This window comes from Cotesia glomerata, linkage group LG7, assembly GCF_020080835.1.
Source record: "Cotesia glomerata isolate CgM1 linkage group LG7, MPM_Cglom_v2.3, whole genome shotgun sequence".
NCBI classification, from domain to species: domain Eukaryota; kingdom Metazoa; phylum Arthropoda; class Insecta; order Hymenoptera; family Braconidae; genus Cotesia; species Cotesia glomerata.
Window position 1 is genome coordinate 7,273,069 of NC_058164.1, and position 21,102 is coordinate 7,294,170.

The following is a 21,102-nucleotide window of genomic DNA, read 5'->3' on the forward strand; positions in this document are numbered from 1 at the left end:
AATAAATGATTTGTTAAATATTAATAAATAATTTTAACTATAAATAAATCTTTCTATCAGTGTGCGAAAGAATCATAATAAAACCATGTATACATTTTTTGTGCTTAAAAAACTGCGTCAAATCTTATATCTTTAAACGAGCAATTCTTGTATATAAATATATATATAGTTAGAATCTCGGAAACGGCTCCAACGATTTTCATGAAATTTAGTATGCAGAGAGTTTTGGGGACGATAAATCGATCTAGCTAGGATTCGTTCCGAGAAAATGTTATTTTATCCGTGTTTTCAGGTGATTTACAGAAAAAAATTAGGAAAATGGTTGACCATAAAGACCATCCCTGCAATTTCCCGCTAATGCCATACTTTAGCGCTTAAAATTGCACTTATTACGTTTCTGAGCTCTTCGAGCTCAAAAATTTGATAAAAGTTTAATAAAACACTATTTTTTGAATTTTCAAACCTCAATAACTTTTGAATGAATGAACCGATTTTCACACGGTTGGCGACATTCGACGCAGTTTTTTAAGCCTCATAAAAATCTTTAAGTTTTAATTGATCGAACTAAGAATTTCGAAGTAATTCCGAAAAAAACACTTTTTTGGTTTTCTTTCGACAACGATAACTCACGAACGAATTAACCGATTTCAACCGGGCTGACGGTGATCGACGTGGATTTTTGATGTTAAAAGCTGATTAATTTCTAGAATTTATCAAAATCTACCGGTTTGAATCAGTCTAAATTGTATTCAAAATCTGTTTGGTCAAGCCCCTTTGAATAGCGCATACAGAAATACGGACATCATCGCGGAAACATTCAGGGAAGCTTCCGAGCACCTCAAAACGTCGAGATCTGATGAGAACTTGATTTTCGAAAAACGGGGTAAAATAACTTTTTTTCAATCTTATTAGCAAGAAGTTAAAAATACCGAGCAAAGCTCGGTCATCCAGGTACTGCTTTTTTAAAAATGAAAATCGAATGATGTATTCAAAAGTTATAGTTGTTTAAAAATTCACCAAATTTTTTTTTGTTCAGTATTTTTTAAAAATATCTTTTAGATTTCTCAACTAATTAATATAAACCTTTATACATTTTTTTTTGTGCTATGAAAACTACGTCGAATGATTTGTTAAAAAAGAAAATCGAACGACGCATTCAAAAGTTATAGTTATTTAATAAATAATCAAAGAGCTTAAAATGTAAAAAACGGTGCTTTGAGTTTAAAAATGTCAAATATTAACCAAATAACACATTTTAAGGCGCTTTAAATTCAAACTTATCGGGAAGTTCTAGAGATTTTTTTTTTATTCTTTTTTTAATTAGAATATTCTGAAATACTATTACTAATTTTTTGAGATATAGATAGAGTGATTGTAAATTTTTTAAAACTGACTCGAGAAAGTTTTAATATCAGAGTTAAAATTAAGGTTGTCAAATAATAGGGATGAAATTCGATGAGGAAAAAGAGATTTAAGTCGGGGTCAGAGTATAAAGAAAGTATGAAAATAAAGCATCAAAAAGCAAAGATTAAAAAGAGAATTTATTCTTTAAAAGAAAGGAAATCCTTTTAGAAATAATCTCATTGTTGTCAATAAAAAAGGAAAGATTAAAAAATAAATTTCATTAAAATCAAATATTAGCTAACTTGACGAGTCTTTGCTTATTTTTAGAAAAAAAAAGTATAAGAATTAATGTTAAGAAACGTCAAATGAACATTTCACTAAGGTAAGTTAGAGAAGTAGGGCATCTGTCTATTTAAATATTTTTAGTGATAAAAAAAATTGACTTTTTTTTTTTTTTTTTTTTTTTTTTTTTTTTTTCATTCTACTTCTTGACGAATTAAGATAAGACTGGTTTGATTTTCAAAAAATTAAATTTCATTTCATTTTGATCTATAATTTATGTTTGATGCATTCATTTTTCAACATTGATATATTTTTTTCATGTTGTGCATTGAAAGTAGAAGAATTTAAAAAAGAAATTTGTCAATGTAAATTTTTCACCATTGTCGGTAAATAAATTGACTAACAGGGGGTTATCAAAATTTTACTAATGTCACAAAATTCTGGAAAATTTTAAAATTGACGTAGCAATTATTTATTTTTATAATTGTACACTGATAGAAGGATTTCTTACTATTTAAAAAGATTTCTTTGTATTTAAGAAATCATTTCTTAAACATCATTTTTTAATATTTAAAAAATATTTCTTAAATACAAAGAAATATTTCTTAAATATTAAGAAATATAAATACTAAGAAATATTTCTTAAATACAAAGAAATATTTTTTAAATACTAAGAAATATTTTTTAAATGCTAAGAAATGATGTTTAAGAATGATTTCTTAAATACAAAGAAATCTTCTTAAATGCTAAGAAATCCTTCTATCAGTGTACTACTTTAAATAGATGACAAGAAAAAAAAGGCCATTCGGCTACCGAAATGGAAGTAGATTTCATTTTATTTTATTTCGGTGGACAAAACGACTGTAAAAGTAAAATTTCAGGACTGTAAAGGTCAAAATTTCAATTGGAGAAGTTTTCAAATCCAAAAATATTCATCTAATTCGATTTTTTCAGAAGCAAGCCGGTTTTTATCTTGAAGGACGCTCCGAGAAAAAACCGTTTTTTTTTTTTAAATTATTTTGAAATTTTGAGTACTTATACTCATAAGTATCCTCTGTACGCAGGAATTTTTTAAAAATAGTCTTTACGGCACTAAATTTTGAAATATTATCATTTAAAATTAGTATATTTTACAAACAAACCCTATGCTGACCGAAGTTCAAGCGAACGTTTTATTAAATATCAATCGTACTTTTCTTATGATTGTTTTAAAAAATTGAGAATCATTAATTGAAGATATAACAAGTATTTTTTATCAAAAATAACATAAACGAGTGGTATTCATTTTTTTATAAATAATGTTTGAAGTTAGTGACTTTCGATATTTTACGTGAGTGGTTTATTTTAAGTAAGTGAGCGATAGTCTGTAAAGAGAGGTATCACTCACTAATGTGAGAAAAAAACCAATAGCCGTAACCTATTGGTGTCTTTTTCTTGTCTATGAACGTCCTTAATCAGCAAAGGGTAGAACATGTTAAAGAAAACCATGAATTAGTCTATTTCTCGATTTTTTTATAATTGAGAATAGATGTAGCCCCACTTTTATATAATTACCTTTAAAAATAATTTTTAATAAAAAGATAAAAATTCGATAAAAGAAAATAAAACTTGAAAAACCATCTCATTTGATATAAAATGCACATTATATATCTACAAAGAAGTATCTAGAAGTAAAATAAATGAAGAGTAATATGAAAAACCAAAAGTTTTATAAAAATAAATGATAGGTGGTATAAATGATGCGAAAAGTTATTTAAATTTTAGTTAGTTACCATCTGGGTTGACAGTAGCTGTGTTGGCGGTGATGTTGATCATACCAGTAATATTTGAGCTGGACACCAACGCATCACTGTCACCAACAAAAAGAGGATTGTCGAAGCTCCTAGGATCACCCTGGGATTCGTTTATAACTTTAACTTTGTCTTCTTCTTCTTCTATTGTTGTCGATGTCGATTGTGGAAGTCTAATAATATTTGAAAAATGAAAGAGTTATAAATTAAATCCATTGTTCCACTAGGTAATTAAAAATCATAATAATAATTATAGTAATAATGAGTTTATTGTAAGCTACAGATTCCTACCTAGTTGAGGATGAACCAAATCCCTCGATGGCTATCGCATCTCCGCGCTCTAGTTTATGCTGCTCCTTTTCAAAGTATGCGTACAAACTATTAGTCCATTCGCCTACGGCTCTTATGTGCAGCCACATGTACTCTAATATGATAATAATGTTCATTGTTAATATAAGCATAAGTATTTTAAAACAATGTGACTGTTAATATTTTAGTACACATCACTTGCTTTATATTTTTTTAATAGTTTAAATATAAATTTCCAAATAGAATTATTATAAATAATCGAAATATTTCATGCAATAAAGAGGATAAAGATTTCAATGATATAAATTAATATGTTAAAATAAAATATAATTAATTATTAGATTTTTTATGAAAAAATATGTTGCTAATAATTAAAATTTTAATTTTAAAGTTTTACCATATATTTGCAAACATTTTTATAAATTATCATCGTGTTCAGAATTTATTTTGAAAAAAATCAGTAAAAGTGTAAATACATTTTTTTTTAATTTTCAATTGTTATTTCTGAAGTTATCGACCGATTCAACTTATTTATTTAATACGAGCAATGAACCCAACTGCACATAAAACATAAAAGTAAATGCAAGACATAGTATAAACACCGAGAGAAAAAATTTCTTTTTAAAAAAATTGAGATTGTTGTGATAATAAACTAATTTGTTGAAAATTTTCAACAATTTTATTTTTTATTACATGGTTCATTTTTTTCAAAACAAATTTTTTCTCTGTGTAGATATAATTTCATAACGATAACTAATTATAACTATGCATTGTCTACCAGGAACGATTTAGTAAAGCTATTTATATTGCTAATTAGAATCATCTTAAAAATTGTAGACATTATCAAATGTGTTTTATAAACGTATCTCGATAAGCTGAGTCGGAAAATAGTTAAATTTTTTAAAAGTTGCTTTATGAGGATAAATCAAGGATATTCTGACGTAACTTCGTAACTCGATTGTTCGAATATTTTTGGTACTTTTGAAATTATTAAAAAAATTGACTCAAATCGTTTTTCATAGTAAAATTTTCATTTGAAAATATTGAAAAATTTAATTTCTAATTGCTATTTAGAATGTTTAGATTATTCTTATTTTCTACTTCACAAATTAATTGACTATGTTCAATGAATGTTAAAGAAAAAAAAAATTTTTAAAACTAAAAAAATTCTTTTTCAAATTTGAATTAAAAACAATTTAAGTATAATAATTACTTCGTAATGTTGAGTATTAAAAATTCTTAGTTCTTAGCTTTGTACTTTGTTCGGATAATTTTATTTAAAACAGTTACAAGTTATAATTTAACTTTTAAAAGTATTTATATTACGACTGCTGAGCATTCGATTTTTTTATTACGATCATAAAATTTGTATTCTAACAAGCATTGTTAGCTCTTGGACTTTTTTAATTCGTTGCAGAAAAACTTTTAAATCTTTTTCTCTTATCCAATTTTTTTTTCTTTTCTGTTGGTTGTTTTTTTATTTTTTTTATATAAAATTCAATTTTTGTTGCTTTATTTTATTCAACATCAGAAAAAGAAATCTTAACACCTGCCGGTCGCTTGAGGATGTACGTTTTCAATCCGCTTGGGGTAAAAGTTTGGCATCTATCGTACACTTTTCTTCTCTCTCAGTTTAATAGCATACAGTTGAACAAGTTTGCTGGTGTAGTGTGTATAGTATATATATATATATATATATATATATATATATATATATATATATATATATATATATATATATATATATATATATATTAGTTGCAAGGAGTAGTAGTAAAATAAAAGAGGGTAAAGGGTAGAGGGTAGAAGTAAAAGTATAAGCTGGTGTGTAGTATAAGGAGGCAACTTTTAAAAGTGGCATCACAAGGGCTTTGTGAGGGAGATGCACGGGGGTAAGAGCGAGTAAGAGAAACGCGGACGAGTGGTTGGCTGGATAGGAGAAGAATAGAATTAAAAATAAAGTTAAAGATAAAAGGTGAGGATAGGACGAGCACAAAAGCTGGTTGACTTACCCTCTTGCTCTGGTGCGCTGCTGATAGTAAAGGGATGCCACTCGTATCCAGCGATCACTGGTATATTCACAAAGACGTAGTCGCCTGGACGAAAATCTAAATGGAGAGGTCGTTTGATCACCAGGTGCGTTACACGCGATGGCAACAGAAGACCCGAACTTATGTACGTTTTGCCGCGTTCAGATCGCAACCACATCAAACGACGCACTCGTTCTACCATGTAAATTGCTCCTGGTAGTACGAACCATTTCCAAAAGTTAGGCCCGTGGAATATCATTAGTACCCAGAAGGGGACGTACAGCAAATGAGTCCGGTAGAATATCTGTTTTTATAAATATTATTGTCAATAGTTTTTCAGTCTATTTATTATATTCTTAATTGTAGTGATAAATATTCTATTAACTTTCGAGCACTTAAGGGGGATAGCCACTGTGAAATTTCAAACAAAAAAAATTTTTTTTTTATTAAATCAAAGTTTATACATTCAAAAATATGTATACATCTAGATATATCTAGAGTTTTATATGAAAATTCCGAATATATTGCACGCGCGACGCTCCGACGAAAACGCGTTTTTCTCGAAATTACATTTTTTTGAACTGGTGGGAACTGTAATTTGCATAAATATGAACCGATTTGCAACTTTTTTTTTCCGTATACGTCTATTCAGTAGCTATCGTTGCACGTAGGGGATTTTGAAAATTTTGATTTTTAAGATTTTTTAGGGTTGTTTGAATCCAAAAAAATGAGAAAATTTTTAATATGTCAACATTTTTTTTTTAAATCAAAATTTTCAAAATCTCTTACGTGCAACGATAACCACATGTATGCAGATTACAACGCTGTTTCGTTTTTTTGTTTTAGATAATCCGTTTTTGAGTTAGAGATTATACCGCGGTGGGGGAAATTTTTTTGGTACTCCACAAAAATGCTAATAACTTTGTAACAACATGATATTTTTTAATAAAAATTTAGGAGAATAATCTTTAATGTATACTATATAAAAAAAAACCCCGATCCCCATATTCCTTTACTATCCCAGTCAAAAAAATTCGCGAAAATCACCTATTTTTTCGATCCTCACAGTGGCTATCCCCCTTAAAAAATTGTTTCCTCAAGCTTTAATTTTTTTTAATTATTATATGTTACGTCATGCTTGTAAATCGATATTTTATTAATGTTTAACATTTTTTCTAAAAAAAAAAGAGAAATCACAATAATAAAAAATACATTAAGGTAGTTGTCATGGTACGATATTGTCAAAAAATTAGAGATTATACGCGCCGCAAAAGTATATGAGCTTGTAGATAAGTAATCCATAATTTTGATGAAAGACTGTACCCGTGGAGACGCAACTCATATACAATTGTTTCTGTCCGACTACGTAGATATATACTTTTTCATAAATTGTTAAACTTTAATCCGTTATTTATAAATAGTTAGACGGTCAAAATTTTTTTTTAAACTCACAACAGATACATTAAAAGACTGTCAGTTTTTTTTAAAGTTTCTGACAGTTAGTTTTTTTTTATAACTAAAAAACTGGTACAGAACTGTAGAGAGCGTATGCAACCAATGTTAAATATCCAATTTTTAATTGAATTCATCTCGGGTTATAGGTGGTCAATCGACTTCAAATTCTTATTTTCCTTGAAAATTCTTATTTTCCTTGAAAATTAAAATTTTCCTTGAAAATTTTTCCGTCATTAGCCGGTTCCAGATGTTTTCAACATTCACAATTTTGATAAAAGTAGAAAAATTCTTGAGTCAAGAAATTTTTCTTGACTTGAGTACCTAAATTTTATTTGATTCAACAATTTTTCATTCTAATTCAAGAAAGTAAAACAGTGGAATTCTCGAAAATGATTTTCTTGGTTCAAGAATTTCCCTCCTGAATCAAGTTAATTTTTTTGAGTGTATTTCATTTGAACCTAAATAGCTCTTGAAGTTAATCCATCATTTAAGTCTGAGTATTTTTAATCTATTAAGAAAAATTTTTTCTCAATTGGAAGTGTAAATAATTATGTTAATAACCAAACAAAGTTTAAAAACTTGACAAAGTTATGTATTAGTAAAGTTTATGGGATTGTAAATTTACAATATTCTGATTACATTTAAATTTCTTTATAGATGGCAGTGATCACAGCTGTAAAGAAAAATAAAAAATATATATGTCAGGGTGAACCAATTTTTTTAGTCACATGTTTTCTAACGGATTTACCTGTAAAAGCGGATAGTGAAGTTTAAAAATCTATTTATTGCTATTCTGTTATTTGTTTAGCCAGAGAGGTGAATTTTTCAAAAATAAAAAAAAAAAAAAGTAAATATTTTTATGCAAACAGAGCTACCCGTTAACTCGAAACTTTTGAATTCGAAAAATTTTTTTCTCGTCTGTGTTAATTAAAGATAAAACCCGATATCTACATGTGAGTTTTTCTATAATGAAATAAACCATCGGGCATTTTTTTCTGAAAAAGCTCTAGTGAATTTTAGTTTAATAATAAATGTAAAACAATAGAGAAGTTTTTACAATAGTATGTTGTGAAGTTTATTTTTGATAACGATTCTTTTCAATATTAATAAACAAACTTCAGCATGAATATTTTTTGTTCAAACTCATAACAAAATATTTTCATTTATAGAACAAAGTTCAATATTAATGTCAAGTTAGTAGAAATTCTAAAATTTTTATATGAAATCAATAATCACAAAAAAAAATCTTTGATTTTTTTGGTGGAAGTTAAAAAACAGCAATTTAAAAAATTCTTTCACCCGTTTATATACACGGGAGTTATTAAATAATAATTTATATTTTTTTTTATGATTGCGCTTTTAAAACATGTAATTCGTGAATGTAATCATGTGGAAATTCCGAATAAATTTTTTAATATTCACATTGTTGTCTCGTACAGTACCGTGTATGTAGAATAATGTTAAATTTAAATGAGCGCCGTGTTATTTAATTTTTTCAGAGTAAATTTTAAAATACAGATTTCATTCCCGACTAATTTGGTTCATTTAAATTTTAAGTTGGACAATTGTTGGATCAGTCATCAGAATTATAAATAAACTGAATTTTCATAAATTTACGAGAGTATTTTTAAGAACGTAAAAACGAGAAAAAAAACAGTGTAATTAGATTAATTAAAAAAAGAATAAAAATTTTTTTATTCAACTTATTTATAAATGATGAATTGAATTAAAAAATAAAATCAGAAGTAAGTGAGTAAAAAATTTGAGTCTTTACCGTAAGATGGACGGTGGCGTTGTTTGCTCGGTGGGTCTTATATACGTGACTGAATAAAGTAGTCAGTACTTGTCTCGGATAGCTTAACTGGTAGAGCCCTTGGCGCGTAACCGAGAGATCTGGGTTCGATTCCCAGTCTGGGCTGTCTGATTATTTTTTCAATTACGGAAAAATTCCCACTGAGTAGGTCCCCCCCCTTTCCCCTATCCGTTCTTTCCCAACTCCCTTAAAATTTGCTTTAATATGGCAATATTGAGTTTTACATATGTACATTTAGCCTATTCAAATTTTCCAAAAACGATTTGTTTAGTTTGTTAAAAAAAATTTGTTAATTTAAAAGTTTAAATTTTTCATAAAAATTATAATTATATGGGTGATTCTCTCTAAGGACGTCTTAAATCTGTACAAAATTGTCCGACCAAATTATTTTTGATTTTATTAGAAAAAAAAATTAACAAGGGCTACAAAACTATCAGCTTAATGATAATAAATACACAGCTGATTAAATTTTTTTTTTTCGATATTTGTGTATTTTTTGCCATATAACATGACAGGGGACTGTTTGCCAGGGGATTATTTTTTTTTTTTATCAAATTGAGAAAAATTAAGCTAGCTATTTCAATGCATTCAACTTTTCAAGTTCTCAATGAATATTTATATTAATTAGAATAATATTAAGACTTATGGATCCAATTGCATAAATAAATTATAAATAAAAATAGTTGCCAGAGGACTGAGTTTTGAAGTGGCCCAGACACATATTTCCAGCACAAACGTTGTTTTGACACTAAATAAAATGACGACAAAGCGCTAATAGCCCTATGGTTATTAACCCTAGACTGGTCAACAAACGCGACCTAACGACTTTGGTCGAGTGATGAGGGATTTGCCGCAAATTTTTTAAGAAATTTTTTTTCAGCAATTTAACGTTTTCGAAGATGTTTGAAAAAATTATTAATATATTCTAAAATGTTCAAGGAACAAATTTAAATTTTGAATAATTTTAGTAAATATTGGAGATGTAATAAGCAAAATATAATTGAGCGCGGCGTCACACTCATAGGGTGACCAGTCTAGGGTTAACTCAAGACTGTTAGGTCCTTATAAACTTTACAAAAGGTAAAATAATACGCTGGATTTTTTTTTTTGGCTTTGAACTTCTGGCAGGGGACTGTTCTTAAATGCCTGGGACAAACTTTGGTTTAATGAATTTAATGAAACAAATTAATTTTCGGTACTTTTTATTGAAGAAGATTGTTAGTTAACTAATTAAGTTTATAAATATTATGGACCAAATTATATATTATGGACGAATAACTTAAAATTTAATCTTAAAGTTTCAATTTTGGGAATGGGACAGTCCAGGGGACTGTTATTTCGGTGATTTACGAATTTATAGCAAAAAAACTAAAATTTATTTCATTTTAGTTTTCAATGGTCCAAATAGAAATATTTTTTTACTTTCGTAATTAGTATATTATATACCTAGGGAAGTAAAGTAAGAAATGTCTCAGATCACATGTAATTGTCGGCCGAGGCGAAGCCGAGGTTGACAAACATGTGATCTGAGGCTTTTTTATTTACTTCCCGTGGAGTGTATACTATTTTTTTGCTCGACGAAGGCAGAAAGCGGCACTTTTGTTTAGCGCAGTAGGCCAAAAGTTGACGTTTTCTGTCCGTCGAGCAAAAAAAATTTTTTTTAAGTAAAAAAATAACAATTTTTCTAATATAAACATGCCCGGGACAGCACAAAACATCCTTACAGAGAATTATCTATACATGGAAAATTACTAGATTATTATTTTATAATTTTATTTAATTTCTTTGAAATGATTCGTCGGTAAATAAATTTTAAATTTCGAAATTACAATAAGTGATATTACAGTATTAAAGAATTAAATTGTAAAAAATTGAAATTTTTCTGGTCAATAACACTCAAAAAGCGCTACATGAGTCGATGCATTCACTTGAGCAAAAAACATATTCAATTTCGTAATTTTCCACATATCAACGTCATTAACGAAAAGCAACACATTCTCAGAGTCAAACCGACACAAAAAATTAACTTGTCAGTTATTGAGTGTTACATTATAAATAATACAAAAATTCCTTACTTTGCCACAACTTTCGGAAGCGATAAAATAATATAATCATCAAAAATTTAATTAACTTTAAAAAAAAAAAAATATACAGTAAAAGTAACTAAAAAATAGTCAACTATGCGACATATTATTCATAAAACTCTATTGTTACTGTTATAATATCGAAAAGTTTGGAAAATCCAAAAGTGCACGCCTCATAACGCTCATTCATTTTTTAAGAAAAAATAAATTGTGTAATTGATTGAAAAAAAAAAAAAAAAAATTATAAGTAAGTTATTTCTTACAGAGTATTTTTTTTTTTTTCAAATATCAGCGCCCTTTTTTCTTGTCATATGCGCACGCAGTCTAAAAAAATTTAGCTTGATCATGTGGCGCCATAGTTTTCACGTGACAAATAAGAAAAATTCGTTTGTCTTTGTACGGTTGTATCGTAGTAAATTTTAATAAAAATTCAATTTAAAAAAAAAATACGTAAACTAGACTACTGATATGAAATACGGATCCAATTCAGCACATTCTTAAACTAACAAAAAAGGTCTGATCTTGAAATATCAATTCGTTTTTTTTTTTTTTCAAAATAGCCACATGAAATGATTTTAGAAAATAAAAGATGGATTAATTTAAGTGTTTTCTCGGTGTACATCTACTTATATTATTGTATAAGTGTAATATGGTTATGATAGAGACATTTAAAGATCACAAAATTGCTTGACCTTGACAAGTCGAGTATAAAGCACAACCTCACGCGCTTCGCGCTATGAGGCGTGCAAAATCAATCTCACGAAGTATAATTATAAATTGAAGGATTTGTTATAGTGATATGAAGCTAAATTATTTATTCAATAGCTTCAGAGTTTGAAAATCCCATAAATGTATCGTAAATCAATAGACATACCTGAAAATTTGTCACAATATTAAATTACCCTAAAATTGAAGTTTTAAATCGAATAAGAGGAGAATTAACAGATAAATAAATATTGATTGAGTTTAATTGAAAATACCTCAAAGCTTCCGCCACGTCGAACAAAGGGCATCGAGCAGGTAGTCATAATAAAGAGAATAACGATCAAGGCAACACCAGTTGGATTAGCTCCACCACCCACTAGACCAAAGAGTCCTGGTTTGCTCGTCAAAAGCCACTCTGACATCGTGTAGTGCGAGCTATTTAATACTTCATCGTTGATCACAACCATACCTAACATCAAAATTACCAGTCAAGTAAATGCTACGTATTATTCTCTTTTGATCCCTTACAGCCCACATTACACATGCACACACATACACTCATACTTCCATGCCCATACGCACCAATCGGCCATCATGTACGGGAATCTCTCGTTAATAATATCGTAACGTCGTAATATATACTGATCAATAAATTTTACCAAAATTTAGGAGATGCGCTGCGGTATGCACGACAGCCATCACTCCAATCGTAACGCCAACCATTTTGTGCAGGTAAATGTGATGATCCAACGGTAAAATCGAATTAAATCCATGTGTACGCAGGAATGTTATGCACTGTCGTAATATCAGTATTAATATAAACGTGCAATCAAAATTTAAACATTGCCCTGTGAATAAATATTATATTAGTATATTCATTTATTTACTTATCCGTTCATTATTTATTTTAAATATTTTAAAATTCCCTTTATTTATAAATTATTTATTTTATATATTTTAAGAGGAATAAGAATTAAATATTATTATTAGTGGAAAAATATTTTACTCTGAAATTTTTAATACTCTTCATATTTTTAGCGTGAAAAGAATTTTTTTTTATAAATAACTAATATGAGTTTTAATTTTATAAAAATAAGGGTAATTTAATTTTTAGTCAATAGTAAAAATAAAGATGTTGGGGAACAGATAAAAGCCTTCCTTTTCTATAAGATCTTAAAATTTCTAAAAAATGATCTCCTGGTGGAAAGATTTTTAATTTAGTAAATAAAAATTTGTATCTAATTCATTGAAAATTTTTTGGTTTTGTTGAATGATAAAGCAAAGAATATTAAATAAAGTAAAGGAAGAAATAATTTTTGGATTGAATAATGCTTTGTTCGGTTTAAATATAATAATTGAATGTGTATGTTGAAAGTCAGTTTATATTAAGCTCAAATGTCATTTACAGTTGATGTAATAATTTTTTATCTTTCCATTAAATAAATGAAATAAAATGAAAGTACTTTTTAATTATTTGTATCAGGTTTTAAATGTTACGCAACATTAAGGCCATGACAACGGTCATCATGGTAACTGAAGGGGATAATTATTGTCGAGTATTATGAGGTAAATTTTTATTTTGTTCATTTGAAATCAGTACCGCTTTTTTATTATTAAGAATTCTTAATAATTATTTCTTAATCAATAAAAAAATAATAATAATTTATTACTATCTACATTGAACGAGCAAGAAGTTTCACTTCTATCATGCGTGTTCTACATACAAATTTTTGCCCAATTTAAGGGATCATTTTGGTTTGTAACTTGCAAAAAAATTTTGGTAATTATTCACAAGTGGGGTCCATCCATGCTGGGCCATGTTAATTTATTTTTTTTTTTTTTTAATCAAATTGATCAATTTTTAACTTCCCGCTAGGAAAATCGAAGATTTTCAAAAATCGGGAAGTTATTGTTTTCACCCCGTTTTACGAAAATCGAGTTTTCATCAAATCTCGACGTTTCGAGGTCCTAGGAAGCTTCCCTGACTATTCCCGCGATGGTGTGTGTGTGTGTGTGTGTGGATGTATGTAAACCTCTTATAATTTATGAACGGCTTGACCGATTTGATCGCAGTTGGTGCCATTCGAAAGGGCTTGACCAAAATTAGATTTTGTATATACTTTGGAATGATTCGGACCGGTAGACTTTGAGAAATCGCAAAAAAACTACAAAAAAAAATTTTTTCAAAAGTGGTTTTTTTGGAATAACTTTTAAACGGCTTTACCGATCAGATTAAAAAATCAGCTCTTAACATCAAAAAACCACGTCGATCGCCGCCAGTCCGGTCAAAATCGGTTGGTTCGTTCGTGAATTATCGTTGTCGAAAGAAAACCGAAAAAAAATGTTTTTTTTGGAATTACTCCGAAGTTTTCCGCTCTATCAATATAAATTTAAAGATTTTTCATGAAGCTTAAAAAACTGCGTCGAATGCCACCAACAGCGTGAAAATCGGTTCATTCATTCAAAAGTTATTGCGATTTGAAAATTCAAAAAATAGTGTTTTATCAAACTTCTATCAAACTTTTGAGCCCGAATAGCTCATAAGCATACAAAAGCTTTTTTTTGAGCTCGGAGAGCTCAAAATAATACACAAATTGTATTTATGAGCTCGAAGAGCTCTAAAACGTCATAAGTGCAATTTCAAGCGTTTAGGCACAGAATTGGCGGGAAGTTGCAGGGATGGCCTTCAGGGTCAACCGTTCTCCTAATTTTTTCTTAATTGTTCGTTTTTTTATGTACTTAAAAAAAAATATATATATATCAAAAACATAAAAAAAAGATAAAATATAAATTTTATCCAAAAACATGAAAGCCAATTTTTTTTCCAACTGTTAAAGGCAAAAAAGGTATTGAAATCTTTATTTTTTCCTTTCACAACGTTTTTTATCACAAATCCGCCGTAAAAACCAGCAGAATAAAAAAAAATTAAAAAATGTTAATTTTTTACCTAATAGATATGGCCAAAAATTGGGTGGACCCCACTTGTAAATAATTACAAAAATTTTTTTTTTTTATATGATTTTAAAGTACCTATAACTAAAAGTATTGTGTTAGAATTTCTAAGTGATTATTCTTCTTGTTTTTTATATCTATAAAATAAATTTATTATTTATTAGTTCAGTTTTTAATTAAGTAATATTTACCACATGCTCGAGCCAACATTGTGTAAGAATTTGTATTTCGGTATTGATACAACCTCGTCACAAAAAGGATAAAATTGATAATAACAAACGCCGAGAGGAATACTATGAAGACATGGTTATTTTTTAAGTAAGGTTTCGTCAGCTGATAAGGTTTTAATGAATACAGCAGACTTAAAATTGATGGTCTGGATTCTTTGGGCTTCGGTGGTACCATCCAACGATCGATGCTGGAAAATTTAAATGCTTGTCTTTAATTAGTAATTTTTATACATATTTTATTCATGTTCTTTTTTGACATATAAAAGCTTTATTCGATCATTAAATAAAATTTAAATTTAATGGAAGTTTTATTTGATTAATTATTGGACGGTGTTATAAAGTGCTATAAATAAGTAAATCTGCTTTTAAATTGTTCTGGGATAAAATATTTTTCGCTTGAATACATCAAATTTGCGAAGTTAATTCAAAATTATAAACATGTCATTAAAACATTCATGGAATAATTTATAAGATTAATTTTAAAATTATGTTGTAAAATTCAATATCAAGTCGTAAATATCCATTCGCGTTCGTTAAATTCAATGATGCTTTTAAAATCTCGTTAAAAATTTATGATGATTTTCTTATAAATATTTTACAAGTGTAATTTTTTAATTTTAATTTAATTTAATTTTTTATTAAATTAAAAACTTTTGGTTGATATCTATAAATTATTTTCCAAATTTTACACAAAGTGTTAAAAGTTTATGTTTTATGGAGTTTTAGATACAAAATTCGAAATAAAAAACTATGTAATTATCGACGATCAAAAGATTATCTCTATATATAATTATTTTTTTTATAGTTATTGACTCGAGTAACGGCAGAATAAATAAGCTTCGCTCTCGTATTTATATTGAAATTCAATTTAATTGATACATTGTTAATGAAGAAAAGTTTATGTTTCTGTATTTGCTAAAATTCAGATTAATAGAATTAATATTACATTACATTAACCGTAATTCAGTTATATTTTCAGGAGTTTTAAATATTTAATTACGGGTATGAGTATAGACTTAGCAATAAGAAATGAAGATAGCAGTTGAAAGTAGATAGAAGCGAAGGAAAATTACGGATTAATTACAAAGCAAAGTGGAAATAGAATTAAAAAAGAAGAAGCGACAAGAGAAGCGATTTAATGATCGAGACAAATCATCTGAATTATTGATGAGTTTAAATGGTATGATTATTATTATCATTATTATTATTACTCTTCACTACTGGTTATAAATTTACCTGATGGATAGATTTTCAAGAAGACCCTCTTGTTTTTCGAGCTGCTTCTTCAAGGCCTCGAACGTGATTGCACCTCTATTTCCTTGATCGGCGTCTTCAAACAGGGCAAGCGTTAAATCTTCAATCTGCTCATCACTAAATTTCATTCCATTCTCTTCCATACAAGCTCGCATAACGTGCTCCAATTCACGGTGCTGAATTAATCCGTCCCCTTTATCAAAATAATATTACGTTATATTATATTATTTCATTATTATTAATAGTCTGAGTCAAGTGAAATGAAATAGAGCTCAGAAGAGGATATATTAAGTAGGAAAGGTTAATTAAAGACAGTATACTTTCATGGCATAGGTGAAATAAATAGACACTAATAATTGAATCTAAATTCACTATTATCAATAGCAAGCGGGATAGGTGGTATTTTTGTTTTTGTCTACCAGGGAAATAAAGTTGATGGACAAATGCTAATTATATTGAATGGCTAAAAGCTTATAAAAACTTTATGATACATTTACATTTGTTCTAGAAGAGTTCTATTTGGAGAAAATCTATATCTATTGGCTTATAATGGACGCTGTCGTTAAATTTGTAAAATATAACTGTCAGTTTATCAAATACTAATGAAGTTTCATCGTAAAGATAGCGACATTAGTTGCTTGTTGAGTTTAATTGAGTTTTTTGACAATTTATTTTTAGAAAATTATAAACAGTGTTTTATATTCTTTCTATTGTTATTAGCAACACGCAATTACTATCGAACTACCGAGAATTAGGAATAAATAAACTTTTGCTCAATGTTTTTTTAATATTGTTAATTATAATATATTTACTTTGGATACTTTCAGAACAAATTCAAAAATTTATACTGATATTACGGAATTGATTATTAATAATTTAATAGACGAATGTAACGGAAAAAATTTATAAAGCCAATAAATTATTCAAAACTTCTTCAAAAACTTGATATAAAAAATTGACTATCACAATAAAATACATAAAGTTGTGAAAAGATTAAAATTTACGTCAAAACCTTTCTAGTCCTAGTAACTTGAAAATTTACCAATTTAGATCAATACCTTTTCAATATTACTAAATTTAGCTAAAAAATACCCATTTATTAAAAAAAATACGCTAGACATAAAATTTTCCGTACTCTCTTAATTATACAGTTGATGTTGATTTATAAAAAAATGTGAGATTAACAAGTTATGTCTCAAAAGATAAATAAAAAGCTTTAAATTCAGTAAACTATTCAGCATTCATTTAAAAAAATTAATCGAATGATTAGAATCTAATCTTGTCTACAAACACATCAGCTTTTGACTCACTGAGCTTACCCGTGTCACAAAGAACTCTGTCTTTTTGAAAACCCGCCATAATCTTAGACTTGTGACGTCATTTAGTCTGTAAGGATCTTGCTTTTCTTATCCACATCATCGTAAAAAGAAAAAAAAATTAGGGAAACGGTTGACCCTGAAGGCCATCCCTGCAACTTCCCGCTAATTCCATACTTAGGCGCTTAAAATTGCACCAATGACGTTTTTGACCTCTTCGAGCTCAAAAATACAATTTATGGGTTATTTTGAGCTCTCCAAGCTCAAACAGATTTTTTTCCTATGCTTTTGAGCTCTTCGAGCTCAAAAGTCTGATAGGGATTTGATGACACTATTTTTTGAATTTTTAAACCGCAATAACTTTTGAATGAATAAACCGATTTTTATTTTCAGTTTTTTGAAGATTTCTCAAAATCTATTGATCTGAATCGGTCCAAATAGTTTTCAAAATCTAAGTTTGGTCAAGCCCTTTCGAATGGCATCAACCGCGATGAAATCGGTCAAGCCGTTCAAAAGTTATAAGCGGTTCACATACTTTCACACACACACACACACACACACACACACACACACACACACACACACACACACACACACACACAATGCCCGACTCAACTTCAAGCAGCAAGTGGAACATGTCAGTGCCAAAGCGTCAGTAGTGAGGGCTAGTCTCGCACGATTGATGCCGAACGTCGGAGGCCCAAAACAGAGCAGGAGGCTATTATTGTCATCAGTAATCATATCGGTGCTCACTTACGGAATATCCATTTGGGCCGACGCATTAAAGACACAAGAATCATGGAGAAAGGCTGGACCAGTATATCGACTGAGTGCCCTACGAGTAGCTAGTGCCTTCCGCACTATATCAGAAGAAGCAGTGTGCGTCATTGCTGGAACCCTACCTCTTAGAGTTCTAGCAGAGGAAAGACGGGCCCTTTACCAACGAAAAAGGTCAACTGCACTGATCCCTGAAGAACTTAGAATTGAAGAACGGCAGAAGAGCATAGGCCGATGGCAACTACAATGGGATGCTGCAGAGAAGGGTAGGTGGACGCACCGTCTCATACCTCGGATCGACATTTGGCTTAACCGGAATCACGGTGAGGTCAATTACTATCTTACGCAGATGTTGTCGGGACATGGGTGTTTTCGAGAGTATCTACACCGCTTTAAGCACGATGACTCTTTGGAGTGCCCGTCCTGCCCAGGAGCTGCTGAAGACGCGGAGCACGTCTTCTTTGTATGTCCTCGTTTCGATCCACAGCGTGAAGAACTGGAGAGGATCCTGAACCAGAGAATGCAACCAGATTCACTATTAGAAGCAATGGTGTCATCAGAAGCTGCCTGGAACGCTACCAACACGTTTGCAACAGAAGTCCTTAAAGACTTGCGTTCCACCGAAAGAAAAAGAGCAAATAGCAGAAGATAGAAGGAAGGTAGTTAACACCTTAGCCACCAGAAGGAAGAGCAGTAGCTAGATCCTCCCTTCACGAAGTAATGCCTGACGGCGGTTTCCATGAGGGATTAGAGGAAAGAAGGAAAAGGGGTTTAGGGTTTAGTGGGTAGGGGCGTTAGTGTCGAGTTTTAGTATGACGCTGCGTCGAGTCGCCACATATCCAGGCCAAACAGCTATGCCTAGAATCCGTAAAAAGGATTCCCCCCCCCCTAAAAACACACACACACACACACACACACACACACACACACACACACACACACATACAGACATAGTGACACCCTCGCGGGGATAGTCAGGGATGCTTCCTGCGACCTTCAAACGTCGAGATCTGATGAAAACTCGGTTTTTGCAAAACGGGGTGAAAACAATAACTTCCCGATTTTTGAAAATCTTCGATTTTCTTAGCGGAAAGTTAAAAATAACGATTTTTTTATCATCAAATTTGCACTGAAAAAACAAAATTAACTTGATTCCAGAAAAAAATCTCGAACTAAAAAAATTATTTTGGAGAGTTTGATCGTTTTGAATCAAGAAGAAAAATTCTTGAACTTATCGAGAGAAACTATACTATCTTTGTGGCACTCGCAACAGCAAAGCTGTTGCAGATTCATGAATTATTCTTTAAATAAATAAAAATTTCGTAAAAAATGATCTACTAGAAAATAGGTAATTAAATAATTTATCGAGTAGCAGAGAGTTTTTTCTAAAATTTTTCTTTGTTGAGGAGAAATTTATGAAGCTGCAATAGCTGGGACCAGCTCTTAAGATGATTCAAATTTTACAAATAATTTTATTGATTCAAGAATTTTTATTTTGAATCAAATTAATTTTTTTTACAGTGTGTAATGACTCATTACTAATGAGTAATCAAAAGTGACTAATTGGAAATAGGTTAGCAGCCAATATGTAAGAAAAGTAGATTAATAATTACCGAACAGTTAGTTATGCATTTTTAAGAGGTTCATAAGTTAATAAACGTCGAAATTCAGTAAATAAATAATAAAGTACAGAAGGCAAAAGGGATAATAATATGACTTTTATTTCTTTTTAATTATTTATTATTATTTATTTATTGATTTGTATTGAGATAGATAATATAAGCATTATCTGTCAGAAGTAAAATATTTTCCTTTTTTTCTTATAAAAAAAGAAAAATAAGGAAAAATTAGTTTTATGAAAAAAATTTATTCTTTGAACAACAGCGATGTATTGATTAAATTTCTTCAGTTTAATACTCATTTCCAATAGCTTATAGAAACTAATTTCGAGAAAATTAGAATTGACACCTAGTGAAGTGAGAAAAGGTATTGCAGTAACGTCGTCAAACTTTCCGAAGTTTCATAAACAAGATGTGTTTATAATGCTCAATAATACCCCGTTATTGCCCTTTCAGTCCTCAAGAGTATTCAAAGTATCTTCCTCTGAATACCCTTTTTAATAACGTTATAATTTAAACTTCAAGGTGACAATTCCATTGGCAGTAAACTTGGTAAAGATATAACGTCAAGACCATTTTGAAATTACGTTAACTATAATTTCACTTCATTGATTAGACGAAGAACTAGGACTGAGATTCGAACGAATTTCTAACTATTAGGTAAGCATGGAATTTGGTGTGAAATAGACTTTGAAATACTTCCTATGACCAAAAGACTATCTCCGTTCAAAAGTTGACTCTCGTTTATCAACAGTTGAAAACATAAAAAAGTTTTTTCACAAAAACTCAAAATTTATTAGAATCACAAAAATTTCATTAAATAAAAATTGTAGCATATAAAATTTTCTACAAATATTGTCGAAAACAATTTTTTATCCACCCGTTTTTTAAATAATAGACCGCACCAAAGTTGCACACAGAAAAAAAGATTTCTTGACTGGAGAATAAAATTCTTGGCTCAAGTAAATTTTCGGGTGCCCGAAGGAAGACCGAAGTTGTCTTGGCCGAAGTAAAAATTTTTCTTGAAATTCTATTCTTGGTGGAAGTAATTTTTCTTAATTCAAATTATCATAAATACTTGATACAATAAATTTTTATATTGGATCAAGATTTTTAGATACTTTAGGGAAGCTAAAGATCAG

The 21,102-nt window shown here is 29.4% G+C and overlaps 1 protein-coding gene across 5 annotated transcripts in view; it reads right to left on the minus strand.

Moving 5' to 3' along the window:
- The window catches only part of LOC123268812 (NADPH oxidase 5), a 71,447-nt gene that overhangs the window by 11,514 nt on the left and 38,831 nt on the right, over positions 1–21,102 (minus strand). For all 5 annotated transcript variants that reach the window (XM_044734180.1, XM_044734183.1, XM_044734181.1 and 2 more), the window contains 7 exons: positions 16,231–16,441; positions 14,956–15,182; positions 12,472–12,660; positions 12,088–12,281; positions 5,738–6,059; positions 3,708–3,840; positions 3,399–3,589 (listed from right to left, as the gene is read on the minus strand). In XM_044734180.1, coding sequence (XP_044590115.1) covers positions 3,399–3,589; positions 3,708–3,840; positions 5,738–6,059; positions 12,088–12,281; positions 12,472–12,660; positions 14,956–15,182; positions 16,231–16,441 — 1,467 coding nt within the window. The remainder of the gene's footprint in view (positions 1–3,398; positions 3,590–3,707; positions 3,841–5,737; positions 6,060–12,087; positions 12,282–12,471; positions 12,661–14,955; positions 15,183–16,230; positions 16,442–21,102) is intronic.